This window comes from Cololabis saira, chromosome 11 (genome assembly GCF_033807715.1).
Source record: "Cololabis saira isolate AMF1-May2022 chromosome 11, fColSai1.1, whole genome shotgun sequence".
In the NCBI taxonomy this organism is placed as follows: Eukaryota; Metazoa; Chordata; class Actinopteri; order Beloniformes; family Belonidae; genus Cololabis; species Cololabis saira.
Window position 1 is genome coordinate 44144631 of NC_084597.1, and position 21838 is coordinate 44166468.

At 43.1% G+C, this 21838-nt stretch overlaps 1 protein-coding gene across 1 annotated transcript in view; it reads right to left on the bottom strand.

Moving 5' to 3' along the window:
- pam (peptidylglycine alpha-amidating monooxygenase) overlaps window positions 1–21838 on the bottom strand; it is a 61183-nt gene that overhangs the window by 37677 nt on the left and 1668 nt on the right. The window contains exons 2-7 of the mRNA XM_061734570.1: window positions 15804–15919; window positions 12681–12798; window positions 11954–12011; window positions 10933–11020; window positions 6743–6834; window positions 4754–4837 (exon numbers count right to left, since the gene is read on the bottom strand). Of these exons, the coding sequence (XP_061590554.1) occupies window positions 4754–4837; window positions 6743–6834; window positions 10933–11020; window positions 11954–12011; window positions 12681–12798; window positions 15804–15898 (535 nt within the window). The 5' untranslated portion in view covers window positions 15899–15919. The remainder of the gene's footprint in view (window positions 1–4753; window positions 4838–6742; window positions 6835–10932; window positions 11021–11953; window positions 12012–12680; window positions 12799–15803; window positions 15920–21838) is intronic.

The window sequence follows — 21838 nt, forward strand, 5'->3', positions numbered from 1 at the left end:
GTGACCTGACGGTGGCCGGATGGTGACCTGGTGGTGACCTGATGGTGACCTGGTGGTGACCTGACGGTGGCCTGACGGTGACCTGGTGGTGACCTGACGGTGACCTGATGGTGACCTGATGGTGGCCTGATGGTGACCTGATGGTGGCCTGACGGTGACCTGGTGGTGACCTGACGGTGGCCTGACGGTGGCCTGATGGTGGCCTGACGGTGGCCTGATGGTGGCCTGATGGTGACCTGGTGGTGACCTGACGGTGGCCTGATGGTGGCCTGGTGATGACCTGACGGTGGCCTGACGGTGACCTGGTGGTGGCCTGATGGTGACCTGACGGTGGCCTGATGGTGACCTGATGGTGGCCTGATGGTGGCCTGATGGTGACCTGACGGTGGCCTGATGGTGGCCTGATGGTGGCCTGATGGTGACCTGACGGTGGCCTGATGGTGACCTGACGGTGGCCTGACGGTGACCTGATGGTGGCCTGATGGTGACCTGACGGTGGCCTGACGGTGACCTGGTGGTGGCCTGATGGTGACCTGACGGTGGTCTGATGGTGGCCTGATGGTGGCCTGATGGTGACCTGACGGTGGCCTGATGGTGACCTGACGGTGGCCTGATGGTGGCCTGATGGTGGCCTGATGGTGACCTGACGGTGGCCTGGTGGTGACCTGACGGTGGCCTGATGGTGGCCTGACGGTGGCCTGATGGTGACCTGGTGGTGGCCTGATGGTGACCTGATGGTGACCTGACGGTGACCTGGTGGTGACCTGGTGGTGACCTGGTGGAGACCTGATGGTGGCCTGACGGTGGCCTGATGGTGACCTGGTGGTGGCCTGATGGTGACCTGATGGTGACCTGACGGTGACCTGGTGGTGACCTGGTGGAGACCTGATGGTGGCCTGACGGTGGCCTGATGGTGACCTGATGGTGACCTGACGGTGACCTGGTGGTGACCTGGTGGTGACCTGGTGGAGACCTGATGGTGGCCTGACGGTGGCCTGATGGTGACCTGGTGGTGGCCTGATGGTGACCTGACGGTGACCTGGTGGTGACCTGGTGGTGACCTGGTGGAGACCTGATGGTGGCCTGACGGTGGCCTGATGGAGACCTGATGGTGGCCTGACGGTGGCCTGATGGTGACCTGATGGTGGCCTGACGGTGGCCTGATGGTGACCTGGTGGTGACCTGATGGTGACCTGACGGTGGCCTGACGGTGGCCTGATGGTGACCTGGTGGTGGCCTGATGGTGACCTGATGGTGGCCTGATGGTGGCCTGACGGTGGCCTGATGGTGACCTGGTGGTGGCCTGATGGTGACCTGACGGTGGCCTGACGGTGACCTGGTGGTGGCCTGATGGTGGCCTGATGGTGGCCTGACGGTGGCCTGATGGTGACCTGGTGGTGACCTGACGGTGGCCTGGTGGTGGCCTGATGGTGACCTGGTGGTGGCCTGACGGTGGCCTGATGGTGACCTGGTGGTGGCCTGATGGTGGCCTGATGGTGACCTGATGGTGACCTGGTGGTGGCCTGATGGTGACCTGGTGGTGACCTGATGGTGACCTGGTGGTGACCTGGTGGTGACCTGGTGGTGGCCTGATGGTGACCTGGTGGTGACCTGACGGTGGCCTGATGGTGACCTGGTGGTGACCTGACGGTGGCCTGATGGTGACCTGATGGTGACCTGGTGGTGGCCTGACGGTGGCCTGGTGGTGACCTGGTGGTGACCTGACGGTGGCCTGATGGTGACCTGGTGGTGGCCTGATGGTGACCTGGTGGTGGCCTGACGGTGGCCTGGTGGTGACCTGGTGGTGACCTGACGGTGGCCTGATGGTGACCTGGTGGTGGCCTGATGGTGGCCTGATGGTGACCTGATGGTGACCTGGTGGTGGCCTGATGGTGACCTGGTGGTGACCTGATGGTGACCTGGTGGTGACCTGGTGGTGACCTGGTGGTGGCCTGATGGTGACCTGGTGGTGACCTGACGGTGGCCTGGTGGTGACCTGGTGGTGACCTGACGGTGGCCTGGTGGTGACCTGGTGGTGACCTGACGGTGGCCTGATGGTGACCTGGTGGTGACCTGACGGTGGCCTGATGGTGACCTGGTGGTGACCTGACGGTGGCCTGGTGGTGACCTGGTGGTGACCTGACGGTGGCCTGATGGTGACCTGGTGGTGACCTGGTGGTGACCTGGTGGTGACCTGACGGTGGCCTGGTGGTGACCTGGTGGTGACCTGGTGGTGACCTGATGGTGACCTGGTGGTGACCTGGTGGTGACCTGGTGGTGACCTGATGGTGACCTGGTGGTGGCCTGATGGTGACCTGGTGGTGACCTGATGGTGACCTGGTGGTGACCTGGTGGTGACCTGGTGGTGACCTGACGGTGGCCTGATGGTGACCTGATGGTGACCTGGTGGTGACCTGGTGGTGACCTGGTGGTGACCTGGTGGTGACCTGGTGGTGACCTGGTGGTGACCTGACGGTGGCCTGGTGGTGACCTGGTGGTGACCTGATGGTGACCTGGTGGTGACCTGATGGTGACCTGGTGGTGACCTGGTGGTGACCTGGTGGTGACCTGATGGTGACCTGGTGGTGGCCTGATGGTGACCTGGTGGTGACCTGATGGTGACCTGGTGGTGACCTGGTGGTGACCTGGTGGTGGCCTGATGGTGACCTGGTGGTGACCTGACGGTGGCCTGGTGGTGACCTGGTGGTGACCTGACGGTGGCCTGATGGTGACCTGGTGGTGACCTGACGGTGGCCTGATGGTGACCTGGTGGTGACCTGACGGTGGCCTGGTGGTGACCTGGTGGTGACCTGACGGTGGCCTGGTGGTGACCTGGTGGTGACCTGACGGTGGCCTGATGGTGACCTGGTGGTGGCCTGACGGTGGCCTGATGGTGACCTGGTGGTGACCTGACGGTGGCCTGATGGTGACCTGGTGGTGACCTGACGGTGGCCTGGTGGTGACCTGGTGGTGACCTGACGGTGGCCTGATGGTGACCTGGTGGTGACCTGACGGTGGCCTGGTGGTGACCTGGTGGTGACCTGACGGTGGCCTGATGGTGACCTGGTGGTGGCCTGATGGTGGCCTGATGGTGGCCTGATGGTGGCCTGATGGTGGCCTGATGGTGACCTGATGGTGGCCTGATGGTGACCTGATGGTGACCTGATGAGCTGGAGAAACACCACCAGGATTCCTCCTCCATGCAGCGCTGACACCGTTATAATAAACTTCAAATTTGGAGGATGTTGAGATTGATAAAATGATCGATAAAATTAATGAATGCGTCATAAACTAAGAAACACTTCATCAAGCTCCACCAGACAAAATAAATAATAATAATTTAAGCAATATGAATTATCAAGAGAAAATGATCTAACAAAGCACCCGATATCTCTGTAACATAAAGCTGCTGTAATCATGAATAAGTGAACAAAGCTGTCTGACTTATAAGCGTTTGTTTCTCGCCACCAGTCCAGGCTGAACTTGACCGGCGGGCAGATTTATAATAATAACAATATAACAGATATGAACAAAGACCAATGGTCTTGACTCACAACCCAAGCTTCCAAACTATGAAGCCATCAACTAAAAGCTGGAAAAAACTCAAGCAAAAAACAAACAAACATGTTTTGTCGTTAACAAGCGCAGAAAGATGGTTCTGGAGTTCAGCAGATGTGAACACAAGCAGGGACTTGCTTCCACGTTGTGAGTTTTCAGAGAAGAACCACATCTGAGTGTGAAAACAAACAACTCGGCACCAGGCCTTCAGGGAACGCGCACAAGTCACAGTTAGCATTTGTAACCGAGTCCGTATACCTGCTGGTCTTTATTTGATCTAGGTTCAACCTAATCATCAACACGGAGGAAACAATGACTGCGTTTCCATGGCATCAATAACCCTTTTAAAACCTGAATATTGGCAATAACCCGAATTTGCGCAGCCATGTAAACACCAATAACCCCTTTGAATAACCCAAATTTGCTCATATTCGGGTTTTTAAAAACCCCAATATGACCCCTGGGTTACTTTTAAAACCCAAATATTGGGTCATGTAAACACCAAACAGAATATCCCCATCAAACGGAACAGGAATCTGTTTTCTGCACATGCTCTGTTCACAAGGAATCCTGGTCTTTTGAGTCCAGGAAGTTCTTATAAACACGGAGAAACCAAGACCAGGAGGAGACTAATCACTTCATAAATGTAATGAAGGATATGAACATTTCTGCATTTGTAGACGGTAGAAAGTACCGGGATAGAAGATTTAAAAGAAGGTGAGAGAAAAGTTGCGCGAAGCAGCATTTGTTTTGAATTTGGATACAGGAAGAAGAAGCAGAAATGACGGGAATTGCGTCATCACGTTCTCTGTGCGTCGCTGGTTTTATCCAGATATCCCGAATGATTAATTACCATGTAAACGGAATATTCCGAATGTTTCAGTAACCGGAATATTAGAAATAACCCGAATTTTGACTGCATGTAAACGTAGTCAGTGTTCCCCTTGGTCTCCGTTTATAAAAACAGAATTAATCCAACCATCATGATCCTCCTGTGAAATGTTTACAGTAAGATCAGTTTTCTAGACATGACTCGTCCTGCTTTATATGCCTTTTTATTTCGACAAACTTTATTTTAAAAGTCTAATTTCTGTCTGTGAAATCATGTGACCAAAGAAAAAGTTTCTGAATCTGAAAGAGAAATGTAAAAACAAAAAAGGAAATATCAGTGTGAGAAGGTCCATTACAGACTCACCTCTGAAGGCCCCGACATCTCCGTAATGAATCTGCAGCACGAAGTGGGACATTCCTGAACATCGACCAACTCTGAAGCCAACATCTGAGGAGAAACAGGGAGAACATGAGAACACGTGAAAGAAGGTGGCAGACGAGCGACACAGGAATACGTGACTGCACATTTAAATCGTGCTGCAGTGTTTCATGTGTCGTGAGCAGATGGTCCGGTAACTTCAATGAATAATAAGAGTTGCTGTGTTTTATCACACACAAATAATCCCCACATTTTGTGAGAGCACTCGTTCAGGAACATCATTTGGAAAAAAAAAACAAAAAAAAAGGGATTAAATTAAACTGGGAAGTCAACAAAATCATGGAACCGCTGGGAGAAGAGGAACCCTGAGAGAGGAGGAGCCCATCAGCTTCGGGATGGAGATGAGCCTAGATGTTCTTAAATGTCCTCCTGAGCACGAATGGTTCTGGGATTTTAAGGCCCATCTGATCGCTCATACTTCATCCCTCCTGCCGTACAGTAGTACGGGCAGCTGGTAGTGCAGCCGTCTCACAGCAAGAAGGTCCTGGGTTCAATTCCCGCCGGGGACGCTGTGGAAGTATCTTTCTGTGTGGAGTTTGCATGTTCTCCCCGTGTTCCCTTGGGTAGTTAATGTGAGTTACCCTCACAAAAACATGCAACAGTCCTGGGCTCTACATACATGCCCCCTCTGGCCAACCGGGGAACAGATGGGGTGGGGAGGATCTGGTCGGAATAACGTGATCCTTCCACGCACTACGTCCAGAGAAGCCCCACCCTGTCTGGTGAAAAGAAGCGGCCTGCTCACTCCTCAGGATAAGAAGGAGACCTGAGCTCAGTGCAGGAACTCCCTGGGTTGGTAGAGATGTCCAGGGGCCTCATTTATAAAAGAGTGTGTAGGATCCATACTAAAAGTGCACGTAAGCCCAAAAGCTGAAAATGGTGTGCGCAAAAAAAAAATCTGGATTTATAAAACACCTACTACACCTGGCGTGTATTTGCATATAAATGAACCTGCCGATCAAAGACCAGAAAGTGAAATTTCTGAAAGTGAAATTTAGCGTTGACTGAGATTGTTTTTTTTTCTTCCGCAAAAGGGTCGTACACATAGCTCTATGAAGCACATTCTGACTTCCTGCTGTTAAATTGTCTATTTGCATGAAAAAGCCTTTGGAAAAAAAAGAAACTGAGATAAAAGAAACAGGGATGGTACGGTAGTATTACACCGGCTTGGGTGTACATGGATCTATAAGTCTGATATGTGATGACATTAATAGTATGACATGAATGTGGCTTCATTTCACCACCTCACCGCCTGCGTTACCAGTTCCCCATATCTTCAAAATGTTCGTGTGCGAGGGTCAGGGTTGGCGTAAAGATACACACATTTTTCGGTTATTTTTATTTTTTAAAATCCCAATCTTTGCGTAGAAGGTGGCGTGCGCATCTTTCACGCCCTGTTTTGTGCGCAAGCGAGCTTTATAAATGAGACCCCAGGACTGTAGGTAGAGCACTGGGTGATGAAATGGGTAAAAAATAAGGGATAAAAAAAAAAAGACATGGAACATGAAAATGAGGGAAAAAGAGTGAAAGAACATTCAAAACTCTGCTTGTAGTTATCAAACAGATAACTGTGTGAATCTGTTTCTGACATCAACAGTCGACAGTAACAAACAGAGCTGATCCATGACGGTCAGACAACAGTAATCCCACCTGCTCAACTCAGACAGAGAAGCACAAATGTTTCTTCAGCTCATGCGTTTTTTGTGGACACGGTTCTACTGAAGAAATAAGGCAGCGCAAAGATGTGGAAGTTGTGAAACCTTTTATCATGACTGTGCTGCTCAATAATGCTATTTCATTCACTGTTTTCAGGAAGCAGCAGCATGACAAGGACAGATTAAAACCCTGTATGTGGTTGACATGACTAAGTCAGTAAACACGGCCGGAGGAACTTCTGGACCGCAAGACACTGACCTTTGGGTAGTTTGGTAGGGGGAGCATCGCGAGCCCAGGCGTACATGATGGAGGCGTCGTCCTCACAAGTGCCTCGAACACTGCCACAGTCCCTTCAGAGTGTAAAAAAACAACAAAAAAAACACAAGACACAATTGTAATGATGTCATTGAATATGTCCTGAACTGAAGACAAGGCAGTTAAAAGTTGGCTTTGCTGAGAGAAACCATTCATACAGGACTGTCTCAGAAAATTAGAATATTGTGATTTTCTGTAATGCAATTACAAAAACAAAAATGTCATACATTCTGGATTCATTACAAATCAACTGAAATATTGCAAGCCTTTTATTATTTTAATATTGCTGATCATGGCTTGCAGCTTAAGAAAACTCAAATATTCTATCTGAAAAAAATTTAATATTCTGGGAATCTTAATCTTACACTGTAAACCATAATCAGCAATATTAAAATAATCAAAGACTTGCAATATTTCAGATGATTTGTAATGAATCCAGAATGTATGAAATTTTTTTTTTTTTTTTTTTTTAAATTGCATTACAGAAAATAAAGAACTTTATCACAATATTCAAATTTTCTGAGACAGTCCTGTAGATTAAAAACAACCTTGCCCTTTTAAGTGTTGTACTGTTGTGACTCTTCTACCGTACCGAGCCACATTTGTGTTCTGGTGAAAGTGTCTGTACAAAGAGAAGAACCAGCGAGTCAACAGTCGGGCTACTTTTGATTCGCCTGGAGTTCCAACATGTGGTGCGTTAACCCTGAATCCAGCTGTGAGATGAGAGATGGAGCAGAGCGTCCGTGTTTTACTGCCTCCATCCTCTCCCGGTGTCGGGTTCTTAAACAACAGGGACCTCCAACTGATACCTGCCTCCGTCTCCCACATACTTTTACCACGTAGTTGGGCTTCAGCCTTGGGTACGTTTAATCTCTTTTTATTGGCTTGCCACTGAGAATACACTTGATCTTAGCTTCTGGTCTTCTTCTCTGTGGGAGACCTTGCTTCCTCCTGTGCTGTTAATCTTGTAGCCAAGCATCTCTATGGTTCACAACTACGTTATTGTAACGCCTGGTAAGGACCAGATGAGTTTTTACCCCCTCTAGATACATAAAGCCTGGGAAATAAAAGAGGCCTACTCGCGCTTATACAACTGTAGACCTGTAAAGGCCCCACAAGAGGATGTAGACAAAGACCAACATTGGGGAGAAGGGGGTAAACCTCGGTTTTATTTCTTATCTATTTTTGTCCTACACCACAAGAGTAATACATTTCTTTCACCTTCTTCTCCCTTATTTTCATCTCTAAAATGCATCAACTTTTTACCTCGATTATGATTCATGTATGATTATCTGAAACAATGTCTGCATAGGCTGCAAATAAAAATATTTTTAAATAAATAATGTAGAAAATAAATAAATACATTTCAATAAATAAATGCACTAATAGGTATTTGGTTTGTTTTTTTTGACTGAGAAAAAACAGACTGGGACACCTCTCTCTCGTTTTCCTGGTTCTATAGTTTCCAGCAGAGTTCACTACATTCCTCACAGTTTAATTAACGTTAAGAGTAGAAAACACATACAGGAGGAGGACACTTCTCTCTAAGCAGCTTCCTACTTGAGTTTAGCAGGTTAGCAAGTCCTTACAACATTTGGGAAGACAATCTAAATTACCTTTATATCTGAACTCATTATATAATGCAAGTTGCTTAAAAGTTGGTGGGGACAATTTGAGCCTCCTGAAAAGTTGGTAGTGTTATGTCCCTACCGTCCCTATGCAAACCTACGCCCTTGCTTCTGCATTGATATGGTGTTAACATGGAAATATAGATGCAACACAGACATCTCCCCCTATTCTAATACCGTCTATATTTGTTAGAGTTCAAACGTGGAACACTTTATCAATAATTCATCATGAATAATTGTGTTCATGAATAATTGTGTGAATAATTGTGTGTGTTAGCATCCCCTCTTTTGATTTCATGAGTCAGACAAACACCAACATACACGCTCTGTTAGTGTCCCGTTATTGAACATAGCTTAAAAGAAAAAGAACTGTGGGTAATACTAAACGTTCTCTTCCTTCTTCCACAAGGTTCAGAGCGTAAGCTGCAACCAGGTACCGCTCCTCATCATCGCTTCATGAAGCGATCACCAGCAGGTGTGCAGACCGCTATAGACCCACATGCTTTGGAGGATTCAGGTATACTAGCAGAGAAAGACGTAAACAACTATCTTACAAGAGCTTTTATTGCTTCACGTCAACCTGGAAAAGGTTACTGATCCATTTTCAAACGAGGTTGCCAACATTCCTCCACAAAGACATGAGCGACTGATGAAGTCATACAGGAAATGTCTACTTCAAGTTATTGCTGCTGAAGGTGGATCTACAACCTACCCAACCATGGGAGTACTTAGTTTTTGCCCACATAAGTGTTTCCTTGTTCAATAAATAACAGGATGGTGAATACAAAAATCTCTGATGTTGCTTGTCTGGGGATGTATTTGTGTAACACTAAAGGCTCAGTTATGGTTCTGCGTCACACCAACGCAGAGCACACGCCGCAGCCGTGACGCCGTGCTGAACCCTTCTGACTTCTCCGTCTCTCCATTTGGTCGCGGTGCAGTACCCCCCGCGGCCACTAGTTAGCGATCTTTTTCTGAAGGGTTTATCCGACTTTTTCCGGTCACAGTAAATCAAAGAAATAAGGACAACTATTGTGCAAAAAACAAAAACAAAAAAAAATCACACATAAACGAAGAAAAGAGCCCTGGAAGTTCACTACTGATTCAAACCGGAAACCGGAAATGCTTCGCTTTCAAACGAACCAATCACAGCCCTCTCGGTCTGCGTGTGGTCTGCGTCTCCTCGACGCGTAGTTACAATTTTCGGGAGGTGCACGTCAGAGACGGCGCAGGTGACGGCGTGTCCTCTGCGTCGATCCAAACCACACGCCGTAGGCACGGCGCCATTTTGACGCAGAAGCATAACTGAGCCTTAAGGCTCAATGCAATCAGATGATTTATTATGAAGAAAAAAGAAAAAGAACATCACTTTAGAAATCAAACAGATTTCCTAAATAAATGAATGGAATAGTAATGGAGGCTTGTTGTTGAGTGGAATCCAGTCTGTATCTTCATGTGCTGAGTTCAGCTCTTTCAAGTGGGGGGAAAAAAACTTAATAAACTTAAGAGAAATCACTTGACAATGTTTGTAAAGATACCCATCACTGCTACCCCCCATAGCAAATGCTAAGTGCTTTTACAGCAGGGAGCCAGCTAATAACCCAGACATGCTAAATGTAGGCTAGCTACCTCAATTTCATTGACAGTGTAAGATGCTACCGTAGGCTATTTTGCATCTGCTGTCCCTGGACTGGTGTAAAATAGTCAACCTAAAAGAAAAGTTATTAAGATATAAATCAATAAAACATTTCCAAATAAGAAGGCTACATCAGAATAAAGATTAAAACGTAAGAGACTAAGCTAAAATACATACACACACATGGTTAACATAAGCTCAACAACAGATAATTGCTACAAACGAAAACAGAAACAACATGAAGCAGCAACAGTAACATCAACATTAATAACACGAGACACAGTAACACACTAACAGGCCAAAAACAAACAAGACAAAAGCACTAAACACAGAATAAAAAGCCATGCACAAAAAGCAACAGTGTAACTAGACAAACTAACAGACAACATGACAGGTGGATCAGACAAACACCGACAGGCAGGGCAGCAAGACAGGAAAATGAAGCACTAAAATTTAATGTTGACAGCCTTGGCCACTAATTAACCACTTTTTTAGATACAATTTAAAAGAAGCATAACTTGATTGGTTTCTAATCTCAGTCAGTTGGTATGAAGTTCCACTCACGAGCAGCCCTGATTGAAAATACAGACTGGCTAAAAGCATTTTCCTAAACTGGACCACACAATCTCCTCCTCTCCTCTGTTCTGCTGCCGGTTTTTCGTTTTTCATACAAAAACACAGGTTATAGTTTGATTTACCGCACGCACACGTACATACACGCACACGCACACACACACACACACACACACACACACACACACACACACACACACACACACACACACACACACACACACACACACACACACACACACACACACACACACACACACACACACACACACACACACACAGCAGAAGTGTCCTACCAGTAGTCGCTGGTGGAGACGGGGGTCTGGCAGCCGAACAGCAGCATGTGATGGACAGTGTTCATGCTAGCATGAGGAAGGAAGTCCACTGAGGAGGGAGAAATCAGAACTGCAGTTATTCAGCAGTCTCACTGATCATTTCCAACAGAAACCAGGGGCCGGATTCACAAAACATTCTTAAGAAAAAAAATCGTCTTAACTGTCATTTTTTTCTTATGTTCAGTCTTAAGAAAAAAAAGAGAAGAAGTCATATTCTCCAAAAAGTATTTTCTCAACTTTCTTCTTAAGAAAAAACTTAAGAATAAATGGTATTCTTGAAATAAAAGTTCTCAAATTTGTTCTTGACTTTTTTCTTAACTTTAAGACAACCTTGACCTGTCTTAAAATTTCTTCTGTGAAAAGGTAATAATAATAGTAATAATAGTAATAATAATAATAATAATAATAATAAGGCTCTAATATCACCTTTTTCAACACATTTGCACAAACAAAGACCCGCAATATTGTGGAGCGATGCATCGGTGTAGTGAAGTCTCGCTTCAGGTGCATGACTGAATAGAATGAAATGAATAATAATAATAATATGCATATGAATATAATTCTGGGATACTTGGCTGCTACTGCTGTGTGAACGGTCTGCTGGAGCGGCTACTGAATCCTTCATTTAGTATGCAGTACAGTACATACTTAGGAACTTCTTAAAATATGGCTGTATCCAAAATGGCATACTAAGTACTAAGTAGGAAAAATAAGAAATTCGTAAGAAATGACAGTTCTTAAGATGGTTCTTAAGAAAATATTGAGGAATTGCACTTAAGAACTTTCTTATGAACTTCTTAATTTTAGATCTTAAGACATTTCTTAAGATCGTTCTTAAGAACATATTGGTGAATCCAGCCCCTAGTTTGCAAATCCAACTAGGAGCTTTTGGGAGAAGCGTGCGTCTGTAGCGCCAGGGAGAGCTTAAAGGGCGTGAACTTGTTTCAGAGCTATAATCTGCAAAGACAGAAGGCTCGCTCACCGATGTACGCATCTCCATCGGTGGGAACGGGAAACGACATGCAAAGGTAAGTGTCCGACTGAAAGAGGAAAACAAATCACTTCAGTGTACAAAATATAACATGAAAGAAACACAGTGATGCCGCCTTCGCCTTCTGTTTGCACCACAGTACAACTGTACGCTGCTTTACGAAGTACAGCTACTTTACCATTAACTGGATCCTTTTGTTAAAAAACATATTTTAATCACAAAGGTTCCCTGTTTACATGAAGAATTTACGGGAGGAGGAGAAGGAGATTCAAAGACACACTGAAACCGTAGTTTCTGTTCAGACGGGATCAGAAATGTTATCAGAAATGAGCACATGCACCTTCACTGCAAAAATAAACTGAATTCAGTTTCTTTTCAAAAAACCTAGACAGTTTTCAAGGCCACTTTAATTAAACATCTACATTAAAAAATAAAGAACACTTGTCAAATAGTGAGGAATTGATTGCCTCATAAGGAAGTAGATGATAGTTTGACTGCAGAGAATATGATGACTTGACACTGCAATAATAAAAAGGAACAAATCAAGTGTTTATTTCTACAAGCAATAGTTACAAAGAATGTTTATTCAACTCTTACTATTTAATTTCCAAATGACTTTGATACAAATGTATTCATTTCTTTTATTGATATCAAAGTGATTGAGGGAGTATGAGGCTCCTCTCCAGAAAACCAGCAGGTCTGAGCACGACGGACTCACCCGGGTTGGCAGGACAGCAGGCATGCGAATATCCACAGAGAAATTGTGGGGGTTTGGGACTTGAAGGGGCTTGGTTCTGGACCCACAGTCGTCACGATTTACAGCATTTTGCTGAAATCTTTGAGAGGAACACAAAAACAATACGGTGACATTCCCGATTTAAAGACACACGCTTGGTTCTTAAGAGGAGAAAGACTTTAGAGCGTGACATTTTAAAAATACTGTTACATTTTCCCCCGTACAATTTCTTGTTAACAACCCAGGATGACTGAGAACAACTTTGAACACAACTCAACATTAAAAAACATTTTTTTTAAATCGTTTGAACGGATGGACTGGGGTTCAAAAGCAAGTTATTCAAACAAAACCAGAAGAGTAAAAGACAGAGAGACAATTTCCAGTTCACTGTCCTGAACCGGGCCACTTGCTACTTTGTCCGTGGTTCCGAATCAGTGTCCTAATCAGAATAAAGTTTATTACGTCAGCTTAGAAAACTGTTTTTGACTTCGGATACACCGGCGGTGACACAATGGTATTGTGCGCCTGTTTCCAAAGGGTAACACTGGGATAGGGGGGGGGGGATACATCTTCACACTGAATATCATACAATACACAGTATCAAGTTGCAAAAAAACACCTCGCAGCACACAAAGCACAGACGTCACAGGACTTGCATGTGGGTGATGGGGGGGTGGGCAAGTCGGGACACCTTTTATGGGCCCAATGCAAGTTTTTGTTTGAAGCCCACAATTTTACTGATCCACATTTCGATGGGGGTTACAAAGATATGTGGCTATGCATTTTTAAAGTAAATTAAACCTAACTAGCTAACGTAGGTTTTTGTTGAGAGAATTTCAGAAAAAACTAATGCATGACTGAAAGGGGTTCTCAAATTCAAAGAAGAAAAGGATTTCTAGTTACTGGTAGGGCTGCAACTAACGACTATTTTAATAGTCGACTAGTCACCGACTATTGAAACGATTAGTCGACTAATCGGATAATAAGTAATTTTTTCTTAAATTAAGTATGTCGCTTTAATTATGTGGCAAATGATAATAAACACGAGAAAGATGGAACTTCAATGAAAAATACAGGACTGTCTCAGAAAATTAGAATATTGTGATAAAGTCCTTTATTTTCTGTAATACAAAAATGTCATACATTCTGGATTCATTACAAATCAACTGAAATATTGCAAGCCTTTTATAATTTTAATATTGCTGATCATGGCTTACAGCTTAAGAAAACTCAAATATCCTATCTCAAAAAATTAGAATATTCTGTGAATCTTAATCTTAAACTGTAAACCATAATCAGCAATATTAAAATAATAAAAGTCTTGCAATATTTCAGTTGATTTGTAATGAATCCAGAATGTATGACATTTTTGTTGTTTTAATTGCATTACAGAACATAAAGAACACAATATTCTAATTTTCTGAGACAGTCCTGTAGATATTTTATTCAACTTTGCCGCTGTTCATACAAAAAGTTAATAAAATGTCCTATTTAAAACCAAGGACAGGCACAGTGATCAGTCAGACATAAATCCATGAATGAATAAACATCTATCCATTATTTTTCATTTTTTAAAGACAGGCAAATGTGTTATATAAAAAATAAAATAAAACGTCTCATATTTTTTCTGTATCAAGTGGGTGAAATCGGTTCTGGAGGGGAGGACATGATCTGGGTTGAACTGGTGTTGTTGAAACTCATCACCCAGACCCGACGTGCTTTCTCTTCAGATGCTCGTGCATTACCAACGTGCTCCCGTGATAAGCAAGGTCTGCTTTGCAAACCTTGCAAGTCATCTTTTTATTTACCGTATCGAGGCTAAAAGGCTCCAAAACTTTAGAAGTTTTGTTACATGTAGCGGCTCTACAGGACGGGACGCCGTCATTTCTGTTTACCCGCTACCGCTCGGCAGAGACGCTATCGCGCATGCGCGACTCTCGGCAGAGATTGTATTCAAGTGAGATGCCTCACTCCGTTGGAAAAACACGTCTGGCGACTATTGTCGACAATGGAATTCATTGTCGACAATTTTGATTATCGATTTTTGTCGACAACGTCGACGAATCGTTGCAGCCCTAGTTACTGGTATCTAAACCATACCTCAAATGCTTCACTGTGAAGTAATTACATGTGCTTATTTAGTTGGCTGTTAAAAAAGTACTGAGGCCCGCAGTAATCCTCGTGTGCAGATGTTTTGTTCTTTTAAGAGTCGTGTCAAAGGAAATCCAATTTTAAAAAATTCTAAAAACTGAACCGCTCCACGTATGTGGTCAAAATCTTTTCTAAAACCTCTCAAGTTGTTTATCAGAGCCTCCACCACTTAACAGAATGTGGATGCACAAGCAGGAGCCCGATTGTGGTATTTTATTTTGAAAATTCATCAAACTCTCTATGCCGTTCATCTGAGCCATGACCAGAAACATGTTCTCTCTAAAACTCAATTAAAATCACCATAACTTCCTACTCAGAGCTGCCGGCGATCGCTTTACCATAAAGTCAAGTGTACCGTACACCATCAGAAAGTACTCGTCTTCTACTTGGACTGTAGGAACTCGTATGCACACAAACCCCTTTTTCTCAGCTGTCTGCTCTGCTTTTCCTTTCAGCTCACATCAACTAACTTTATATACGCTTTCATTTCTGGCAGATTTTGAATTTCTAGACATCTTAAACGGTCTAAAGTTACGGTTATGAGAATTACTGATAAGACAGCAGGATGGTCAAACAAGATAAACTTTTTCTTTTTTTTTATTGTCTTATGGATTAGCAAAGTTCGTTCATCACACAAGTTAAAGAAATTACATATTGACTTAAGAAATAATTTCCAATGTTTTAATGTTAGTTGGCACATGCCTTAAACAATATTAGGCTAATTTTAAAACTTTATGGCTAAATATTGCACAATTAATCATTTCAATAATTTATAATTTAATCAGCTATGAAAATAGTGATTATTTTTTCAAGTAAAGCTTTCTTGCAGAATTACCACCCAAGCCAAAGGTTCAAAAAGCAAAGGAATCAAAGGAAGGAACAATGATGAAGAGTCTTTACTACGGTATGTTGGGAAACCTTCGATTTAGAGGGGGGAAAAGCCTGTTAACTTACCTTTTGGATCCGTACAGGCGCTGCTGTGCTGCCAGGCCGTGACTGTGACTGGTGACGGCCAGCAGCATCAAACAGATCCCGGAGACTCCCATCATCGCTGTCCAGACACTGCAGCGCTGCAAGAGTGGGAGGAAGCGTGTCAGTTCTTTCATGTGAAACATCAGCTGAACGAACTCTCGGCTGTCACATCAGTTTCTAAGTTAAGGAGGAAACGAATGAGACGACCAAGGCTTTGACTCAGAGACAGACCTGAGGATTCCTGAAAACGCAGGTGTGCCAGCTGAGAGCAGCACAGAAGTACAGAGACACAGAAAACCCACCCTGCATCTCATAGTACAAGTACTTTAATGGTGTTCTTTAATGACTTCCGTCGATATTACAGAATAACATTGATCTAACATCCACTCAGGCTCATGAACCTCAAACCTATATAGTCCAGGGGCCAGAGCCCAAAATTTAACGTGTCAGTACCACTCAAGGTGACCAAACTTACTTATGATTTTTGAAAAGATCCATGGATCAGAGTTATCAGCTGCCACTCAGGAAGGTTATCATACCAGAATATCATCTACAGACATGGATCTTTTCAAAAATCATAAGTAAGTTTGGTCACCTTGAGTTGTGCTGATATCTGGTCTGGCCCATGGACTCTATACCTATTAATCCATTTTTGGTTTGACCAGGTGAAAAAACAAGGATCCCAAACTCACTTGAAAATAAAATAGTTTAGATTACACAGTGTAAAGTCTAAACCTCCTCCTGATTGAAACGCCGTGGCGGTACCTGACGAGGGCTGTGTACGGCCACGTCTCTGCAAACCTCAAGGAAGTGAAGCAACGTTGGACAGAAAAAAAGAGACCGACAGGAAACGATTACTTCACGTTATTGATGCTTCGGGTGGATCTACAAACCGCTGTCTCATGGGGTGTGCCTGCTTTTTCCTCACTCTTCTAGTAAATTCGATCTCAATGTTTTTGTTTAATAAACCATGATATAGTGTACTCAAAGTCATGTGCAAAAGTTGTACCTCCTCTTTGAATCCTATGCCTCTTATGTGTAAAAACTAGATTCACTAAAACAAGCCTTTTCCAAGTCTCCTCTCTTGAGTGTTATATTAGTATTTCAGTCTCAGCTATGGCACTCACCAAGTGATTCAAATGTAATCATACAGAGGGATTACACACTTTTTTCTACAACACTTTCCCTTACTTCCCATCATCATAACCCGGTCATCAACCTTCCACCCCCATGCCCTAAACCACTTGCATCCTTCGCCTCACACTCCTGCCGTACTGGTTCAGTGTTGTCACTCCGGGGCTAGACGAACGCAACTAACTTCTGTTTGGTCTCCCTTAGAAAGCTCTTCACAAATTCCAGCTTTTTCAGGATATGGCGATGCGAATCCTCACCAGAACCCCCCCCACCTGACACGTCCCACCTGTCCCGCAGCAGCTCCACTGGCTCCCAGTACCATTCAATATTGCAGTGTTTCTCAACCCTGGTCCTCGAGGCTACTGTCCTGCATGTTTTAGATGTTTCCCTTCATCATCACACCTGATTCTAATCAATGGTCCTAATTAGCTCGTCACCAAGGCCTGCACAATTCTGTTGATGACACAGGTACTTGTATCACGGTGTGCTGAAGCAGGGAAACATCTAAAACATGCAGGACAGTGTGCCCCGAGGACCAGGGTTGGGAAACACTGCAATATTCAATGCAAAATATGAGTGTTGACCTACAAGTCTACCCATGCCCTCGCTCCTCCATACCATGCCTATCTCCTCCACATCTCAACACCTACCGAAGCCTAAGATCCGCCTACATCTTCCCCTATAACTACTAGGGCTGGGCGATATATCGAGATTTTAATATATATCGACCTATTTTCAAACGCGATATGGTACGAGACAATATCGTTTATATCGATTTTAAAAAAAAAAAACATTTTTTTTTTTTATTTTGATATAGCTTATTTTGTGACAAATTGACTTGAATGTTTTATTTGAGATTTGCACAAATGTTTCGTTATTTGCACAACTGTCAACCTCAGTGGAAAAGTCTGCCTGTTACTGTCTACATTGTATTAATTGCACAGTGTATTTTAATGTAATTGTTATGCAGGAAAGGGATATTTGTTTTATTTTATTCAAGAAGCATTTTTATTCTCTATATGAAGGCAGTTTATTTTTATTTCATTTGTTTTATACATTTTGATATTGTGCAGACCTCTATTAATAAAGGAACCTGTGTGACATTTGGCACGAGGCTTTGTATTAAAACTGACTGTTTTTTTAAGAGTTTGCCTCAGAAAAAAATGAAGCTAACAGAGATGCTATGCTATAATGCTTTGGGGGAAACCCCAATTATGTCACAGAAAAAAATATCGATATATATCGAGTATCAACATTCAGCTAGAAAATATGGAGATATGACTTTTGGTCCATATCGCCCAGCCCTAATAACTACCATGGGGGCCAGAGCATTGCTCTTCCCCCGATCTTTGTAAAATGGTTCAATTACTCGCTTTAAATTTAGAATTTAGAATTTATTAAAGGAGAGCCCCTTGAGATGTAACATCTCATTTTCAAGAGGGTCCCATAAAACATACAACATTACAATATATCACATTACAGTACAGACATACATGACATAAAACAAACACAGACATCTTGCTCACCCTCCCACACACAACCCCTACACACATAGTTACAAAGAAGACTAATTGAATAACCGAAACAATGAGATAAATATAACATAACTGAGAGAAAAGAAAAAAATAAATAAATAAATAAATAAAATAGAAAAAAGGACAAAAAAATACATAAATAAATTAAAAACATAGGCAATTTGTTTTAAGATGAGAATATAATGCCAACTTAAAACAATGAAAAGAGGTAATAGAACGCAAAAAGAGGGGAAGATTATTCCAATCTGATGGAGCTTTAAAATAAAATGATCTTTTACCAACCTCTTTTAAAATTCTAGGAACAAAGAAAAAAGGAAAATTCATATGTCTGAGTGAGTATGGAGAGTTATATAGAATCATGAGTTTTTTTAAATATGGAGGACAGTGAAAATAAACACATTTAAAAAGGAAATGAAGCCAGTGAAATTGCCGTCAGATTTGGGTTGCAACCAGTTCTCAACTTCTCAACTTTTCAGCCTCTCCTGCTCTCTCTGAATGGGAGAACCTCCACAGCAGAGTTGATGCTATATATATTGTCCACACTTGTCCATTTATAATTATTGTATTATTTATTAGTGCTTTTAATCTTTTTTATCTAAATAGTTTTTCATTCATTTCATTCATTATCTTACCCGCTTTATCCCTTGAGGGGTCACGGGGGTCTGCTGGAGCCTATCCCAGCTCATTTTAGGTGAGAGGCAGGAGTTACACCCTGGACAGGTCACCAGTCCATCACAGGGCCACATTAGATATACAGACAACCAGACACACTCACACTCACACAAAGTGCAATTTAGAATCACCAATTAACCTACTATGCATGTTTTTGGACTGTGGGAGGAAGCAGGTCACCAGTCCATCACAGGGCCACATACAGGGCTTTTAATCTTTTTTATCTAAATAGTCTGTATTCTATTGTTGTCACTATGCCATCTGATTTTATCTGTACGGTGACAATGAGTGTCGTGAAAGGTGCCTATGATTAAAAATGTATGTACAAAGAAGCAGGTTTTTGAGACCCAATTTAAATGCTGCCGCAGAACCTTTAGAGAGACTGTAGCTCATGTTCAAAGCTGGTAAGGGTCAGATGATTATCATCATCTCCTGATGTGTAAAACCTGAGAGATGAATGAGAGCCAACTGCTTTATTCAACAGTGTACAGCAGGGATATTCAATTGGCGGCTCGCGGGCCACATGCGGCCCGCCAGAAGCTTTTATGTGGCCCCTGGTCATATTTCAAAAAAGGGGGTGTTTGTTGAATTTTTTTCTTTTTTTTTTAATAATAGTGATGCACCGAATGTTCGGCCGAAAATAGCACAAAAAAACACTTTCGGTGTTCGGTGGAATAAGTGGGGAAAAACATGACATGCCAGGAATGCGTTCACACAAGGTGCGATTTTTATGTGTAATGTGTGCAGAGAATGCATATCGCATTTAAGTTTAAGATGCTTGGTAGCCTTTTTTTAGTTGGTTAACGATGCATAGTGTTTGTACATGTTAATCTCTGTTGGAGATGTTTTTTACTTCGGATTTTTTGCCAGTGTTGCACAGTGTTAATGTTTGTCACATTATTATTAACCTCCGTTGTGCAGAGGACTTGTTTACATCATTAGGCTTCTAGGATTGGCCTGAAATTTTTTTCATTTGGATAAGTGAGGACTTTGCATTTCAGATGGAACTTCTAAGCCTCCTATAATTCGTGATTGTTTTGTTTTGCTAATATAATGCACAGATGTGTCATAAATAAAAGGAGCTTATGGTTCATATTTTGGTTGCTTATTTATAACATCAAACTGGCTACTATGGACTAAAATGCTTGTGCTCAATGCTTAATATAATATTCAAATAAGGAAATCTTGGTGGAAAGTGGTGCTTTGTCATTATGGCATGTTTTATTAAAAGTAGGACAATATCAATTTCATTAAGTTTGCACAATGCATGGTTTCAAAATGAACTTGCATTCAAAATAATATTTCTTTATCTGAATATTATATTTAACATTCACAATTACTAAATCTGGAGACAATTAATACATAATTCATATGTAAACTAGATATATTCAAATGTATAATACAAATGTATTATATTTACATAAGTCTTCGTCTTTGAGTGCAAAATACATTTTGAAAACCACATTTTCAAATTGTGCGGCCCTCTCCATACAGTCCTTTTGCAGATGTGGCCCCCGGCCGAATCTAGTTGAATACCCCTGGTGTACAGTCTTGTACAGCTTTAAAATAAAAAAAATTAAAAAAAAAACCCCAAACTGTTCATCTATGTTTACAAAATGTCAAAATGGCTACTTCTTCCTACCCTTTTCTTCAAGTTGCACATCATTTCACAATTTGAGAAATTGCACCCACCTCTGAGGAATCAGACGACTTCACAAGTGTCGTGTTCATGTACACGACACACTAAGAGTGCTGAAAATAATTGAGCCCAATATTAAAAAGAAGGGGTTAAAAGCCTATCACACGGTTCCTTATTCTAAGCGTGCAGGTACGTCACATTTACCTGGATTTTATCTTGAAATGATGCTGACCAAAAAGGGCGAGAAGTCTCTGAAACGATGTCAGTAAAACCGTGAAGAGCAAAGATCACTGAAATCAAGCATATACTCGGTGAAATTCACTGATATTATTCTCTTCCCGATGACTCAGAGAGGTAGAGAAGCGGGGAAACGGAGAGGAGGACCAGCCCTGTGCAAACATGACAACCCTGTAGGCCATCACAGGAAACCATGGCAACGGGGATCCTCCCCCTCCCGGAGTCGTGAGCGAGAGCACGCGCATCCTCCAGCAGCGAGCGGCGCACGCGCTCAACACACGTGAAAGCCAAACACTCCTCAATGGCTAACCTGAGGCCTGTGTCGTGCCAAAAAGAGATTGCCTGCCAGAATCTCATTTCTCCTCTGAAAATGGGTCTTTTTACCTGCCAAAAATTGATTGAAAGCCAAATACAATTAATGAAAGGTTGTTTCTACCTAAATATGATTTGATCTCATTCGTAATAAAACACTAGAGCTCACAGGATTGCTTTTAACTATTTTAAAGGACAATTACAACACAAAATAGGCATTTTCACCTGCCAAAAATTGATTGAAGGCCAAATACAGTTAATGAAAAGTTGTTTCTGCCTAAATATGACTTGATCTCATTCTTGAGCTTCATAATCTGACGTTTTAGCGCTATCGTTCAACGGGCTGCTGTGCGCGCTCCCGCGGCCAGAAATCAGATTCTGGCAGGCAATCACTTTTTGCCATGACACCGGTGTTCTGCCAATCATTGCTACCTGCCGAGAAATGCTACTTTGTGGTTCTGCGCATGCGCACAAAGTTTGATTGCCCA